This window comes from Limulus polyphemus, unplaced genomic scaffold (genome assembly GCF_000517525.1).
Source record: "Limulus polyphemus unplaced genomic scaffold, Limulus_polyphemus-2.1.2 Scaffold8208, whole genome shotgun sequence".
Classification (NCBI taxonomy): Eukaryota; Metazoa; Arthropoda; class Merostomata; order Xiphosura; family Limulidae; genus Limulus; species Limulus polyphemus.
Window position 1 is genome coordinate 9,993 of NW_013673818.1, and position 5,107 is coordinate 15,099.

General features: G+C 31.5%; 1 protein-coding gene across 2 annotated transcripts in view; it reads right to left on the reverse strand.

Moving 5' to 3' along the window:
- The window catches only part of LOC106475198, a 9,353-nt gene that overhangs the window by 1,319 nt on the left and 2,927 nt on the right, over positions 1 to 5,107 (reverse strand). Inside the window, exons 3-5 of one of the 2 annotated variants that reach the window (XR_002608801.1) lie at positions 4,564 to 4,706; positions 1,491 to 1,608; positions 754 to 1,193 (exon numbers count right to left, since the gene is read on the reverse strand). Coding sequence is in view for 1 of the 2 variants with exons in the window: in XM_013935894.2 (XP_013791348.1) it covers positions 956 to 1,193; positions 1,491 to 1,608; positions 4,564 to 4,706 (499 nt within the window). In the remaining variant the exon portion in view is untranslated. Of the gene's footprint in view, positions 1 to 596; positions 1,194 to 1,490; positions 1,609 to 4,563; positions 4,707 to 5,107 lie in introns of those variants that run through there. The other variant, XM_013935894.2, reaches the window with a different exon arrangement.

Consider the following 5,107-nt stretch of genomic DNA (forward strand, 5'->3'; position numbering starts at 1 on the left):
ATAATTGAGTCAAGCGAACAGTAGGCACAGTAAGTAAAGTGTGTGAATCACTGTGATTTATAGGGTGTGTTATAAAAGTTGTTACGTGTATTACAAAGTGTGTATGGAGAAAGAATAAACTAGTTTAATTAAGAAAGGACTTGTATCGCTGAAGTTTCACCGAAATAATTTCTACGGAAAATTAACAAACAAGCAGATACGTAACAGTACCTACTTCTGCCTTAGTTAAGCTTTACTGTTTTTTATCCTGGTGAAAATAAAAATCATTTCTATATGTTATACAGTTTCCAAGATATAGCAAGAATGTCAGGTTTTTGCAAGACATTCAAAGGATTATTTCAACTGTACTGAGACTGAAGAACTGTATCTTTCACACTTTGATATATTTTTTACTTCATGTTTTTGACACTTTTATTAACCTCTAATGCACCATATTGCTGTAAATGCAAAGAAGTGTTATAAACTTGTTTTAATATATTCTAAACAAAATTTATAAAGTACGGGTACTGCTATACCTTAAATTCTGTATCCACATTTTATGAAACTGTGTGTAAAACAATATTTATTATTATACCAGGAAATAACTAATAACGTTCAACATACAAGTTTTTTATTTCAGAAAATGCGTTATAAAAATAAACAAACATGTTTATATTTTTGTTTTTACGCATAATTTTCAATTTTCCACTTTTTTAAGATACTAAACTCCCAACCACTCGTAAAGTAAACGTGCTGAAGCTCAATGAAGCGTACCTCTTGATGATCTCTTTATGAAACGTAGGTTGTGGAGGTTCGCGCAACCGCATCTCAGTACCGAAACATTGTTGAGCAAAAGAAACTTCAGTTCCAAAAGTCCTATATTCGAAAGGATACAACATATATCATTGTTATTTTAAATGATGCACAAGATTTAATCTTAATTACTCAACGAAGAACTGGTGTGTTTTTACAGCTATCATCTCGTGGAAGATTTGAAACGGTTCAGCAGCTCCACACCTATTGTCACCAGTATTAAGGTACTGGTTGGAATGGTTTGTGATGCTGTGCTTGGTTCTTCAGTTACTGTCTTCGTATGTTGTTCTTCACATACTTTATTTTCATAGACACGCACTGCACCTATTAGCACTCCCCTGCTTTTATCTGTACACTTGGACAGAGCTTGCTGTAGGCAATTCTCCATGTTTCCAGTTTTGCTATTAAAAAGTAGAAATATGTACCTTCTTTGAAGTTCATAATTAAATCATTTAATTAAGTTCTAAAGACAACATACGTTTCCACAAAACTCAAAGATATATTTTCAGAAGTATGATATGGCATTTAGTTTTTATGTGATAAAACAACCGAGATGTTAAAAATATAAATAGGTCTACGAAAGTTGGAATGCTATTATATGTTTGAAGCAGCTTTAATCATCATAAACAGAGTTGAAGAAAATTTAAAAAATAATTCTACACTCTATTTTTTTCTAATGAGTAATTCTTTTGATATACTTGCAAATGTCGGAGAATGAAGAAACAATATTTGTTGCTGGAAGGAACCCTTGTAAACATGCAGTAGACTGGTCGTTTTCTTGAATGGAACACTGGTCATCCAACCCTTCAAAGAATTCTGTGTGAAAGAAAAATATTATTGTTTTTCTATAGTTTACTATCATAATGCAAATAAATAAATATAAAGCGATATGCATAAAATATGTATAAGCAAATAGCGAAAGTAAAACCAAAGACTACCGTAACTAAAGTGTGACATATGCTTACATGACAAGATGGAATTCTCAATAGTTGCGGCTGTAATTAGATATAAATTCGGTCAACAGATGAAGCTATGAGCAAAAAGTTTGTACTTAAAAAAAACAACAAAAAAAAAAACAAACTCGGAGCCACTCTATGAGCTGCTATGCCGCGGCTACAAATGAGTTTTAAATAATTCTATGACCGAATTAAAACTGAAATGTTATTTCATCATGGAGAGAAAAATTAGTTTTCGGATGAAAAGAAATGGAAACCACCAAAAGTGTTATTACGCTACCTTAGACACCCAACCTCCCATAACATTTGTTTCTGAACTTTCCGAATGGGGTGAGGCCTGGTAGTTAGGGCGCTCGACTCACAATCTGAGGTTCGTGGGGTTCGAATCCCTGTCACCGAACATGCTCGCCCTTTCAGCCGTGTGAGCGTTATAATGTGACGTTCAATCTCATTATTCGTTGTTAAAATAGTAGACCAAGAATAGGCGATGGGCGGTGTTAACTAGCTGCCTTCCCTTTAGTCTATCACGGCTAAATTAAGGATGGCTAACGCAGATAGCACTCGTGTAACTTTGTGCGATTCACAAAAAATAAAACTGAATGAAGGGGGGAGGCAGTGCACTTCTTTTAAACTGATCTGTTTTAATTAATTATTAAAGCATTAACTGCGAATCCAAGTATGCATGATCTGCGTACTGTTAATCCTATTACTGTTAAAGGCCATGTCATATCGCGTTTGTCGACTCGCATTCAAAATTTTATTGAACTACTATTTTATAAATGTATGTCAATGAGTTTGGTATCAAATTGTAGATTATGGTTCAGATTTTAGTTTGATATATTAGTTAATTTCTTAATTTAAAATGAAATATTAAAAAGAAATCCTAAATATTCATTTTTGTGTGTCATGTGGTATGTTGAATACGGCATTGGCTCAAATTAGATGTTTGTAATGTCAAAATACTAAGTCTATAGCTTCTTACGGATTAGGAACTGAAATTACCGACATTGGCAAGCTAGAATTTAAAATAAGAACCTCCTATCTCTTCTATTTACTGAATCAAACACAGTGGCCTCACCCAAATCTTTCTATTTTTGGAAAGACATGCTTACGTACACTTACTTCTGTCTACGACGTGTGAATAATCAAACGAAAGCTCGGAATGTCCCCACTAGTGGATTTCTCAGCATAATTGAATTATTCAGCGCCAAACTTGTTCTTTCAAAGCTTAAGAGTCGAAAAGGTAAGGTGAAACTTTAGTGAGCTCAACATTTTATGTTTTTTAGAGTCAAATACAGCATAGTTACTAAGCTTGATAAATTATAGTGGAATTCTGTGGTATTGATATAGTAACTTACAATTTTTGGTTATTTTAAAATGTATATATAAAACCTAAAAAATAAAAATATTTCGTTTCACATCTTCCACGTGCGGAATTTGATAAGACTTAGTAACCTACGTCAAGCAGCAAACGAGTACAAAGGTCGAAACTAGAAGTGATAATTGTTTGCTTTAGTTACTGTTCTATGTTTTAAGAAAAATATGTTTAAGAAATTATTTGTAAATAGTAACTATGTATATACATATGTATTATAACTGAAATTTAACTGTATTTTACTAAAATATACTAAAACACAGCCCACTTTGTAAAGGCCATTTTATATTCTTGAATACAGTAACATGAGTGCACGTGCGCCGCGTCATTGAACTTCTATAATGCACGATGTTAGAAAAACACGTAGGTTCAAGAATTCTTGATAGAAATGGATAAAAACCCTATAACACAAGAGCTTTCGAAAGGTGGACCTTTCTTCTTCAGGGGCGAACTGAACTTCTATAATACCGAATGATCAATATATGTTGTTGTTTGTTATTAAGCACAAAGGTATCGAAACCCTGTTTCTAGCGGTATAAGTCTGGAGACATGCCGCTGTGCTACTGGGCGGTCAGCTAATATATATATATATATATATATATAAATCTGTAGTCATTCTATTTTCTAGAAAGAAAAAAAAATTTACTTCCTAATTTTGTATGGATGTTACAAAGTCGGTCAAATCGAACCAACCAGTAATGAAAATAACCGATAAAATATATAGTTTTTTTCTAAAAAATATTTGATAATTATCTGGAGGTTAAAAATATTTTGTATGTGTAATTTGAAAATGTTCTGATGAATAAATAGTATTTTTAATCTTAAAATCAAAATTACTTTTCATGTTGGATAGTCAACATTTTGAAAAAAAAACGAGAAAATTTTAAATTAAAATATCTTAATACTTAATTTAAAAACCTGATATTTTGTGTTTGAAAGCCTTGTAATGTTTACTAATAACCTTACAAATTTGATGAAGATGTGCATACATTATCAAAAATCATAGTATAATTACTTTCAAAGCAAAAATGTGCTGTTGACTAGGTGTTTCTCTCTAGTCTTTCAATTCAAAATTACGAATGATTGTGCGCAAATAGTTCTTAGCTTTGCGTGAAACTGAAACAAACTACCATGATACTGTCAATGGATTTATACTTGTGAGTTCCAGATTTTATACCTCTTACACTTGTACGCAATGAAAAGAAACAAATATATTCAGTAATCATGATTTTATACCTGTGTGTATTTGTCTAGTAAAAGAAAATTTAAAATGTTTATAATACTCTACTCTTAGACTCTTAGATTTACCTTAGACATTTAACTTTTTACAGTACTAAACAAATAAATGTCATTTGTGACTTTGCGTCGCGATACCCTTGCATGATTTGTTTAAGGTATAGATTACCTTCACCGTATTTATAAAACATATATTAAAATTACCAGAAATTTTCTTTTGATTTTCAGCACATAGGTAGTCGAAGACCGCTGAGTATGCCAACTTTTGCGTTGTCAACAGCTTTGCTTTTTCCATACACTTGTTATTAAAAAATATTTCGACACATTTCAAACTGGTGGCGAATTTCCTACACGCGAGAAAAGAAAATGCCAAAATCAATCACACTCAGAAAACAATATTAATATGTTTACATGATCTTCATGAAATTAGGGTGTTCTAAACAGTTAAAATTTCTCATGCATTTATATAAAACTTAACTGCAAGAGATGCTTTATATATTTTTATGACATAATGTCTGAATATCGAATAATACTTTACTAATTTATTAAATTAGTTTCTGACGTTACCTAAAGATAGCGATGACGATTAAAAGAACATATAAACTTAACTGGAGTTTCTAACATTTCATGAAAATGCAGCTATAATTTTCTTTCTAGATAATATATTTTTTTAGTTAGCTATTACTGTTCAGATTTATATGCATTATCACTAAATCACTAATACGAAGCTAAATTCAAACATTTGATC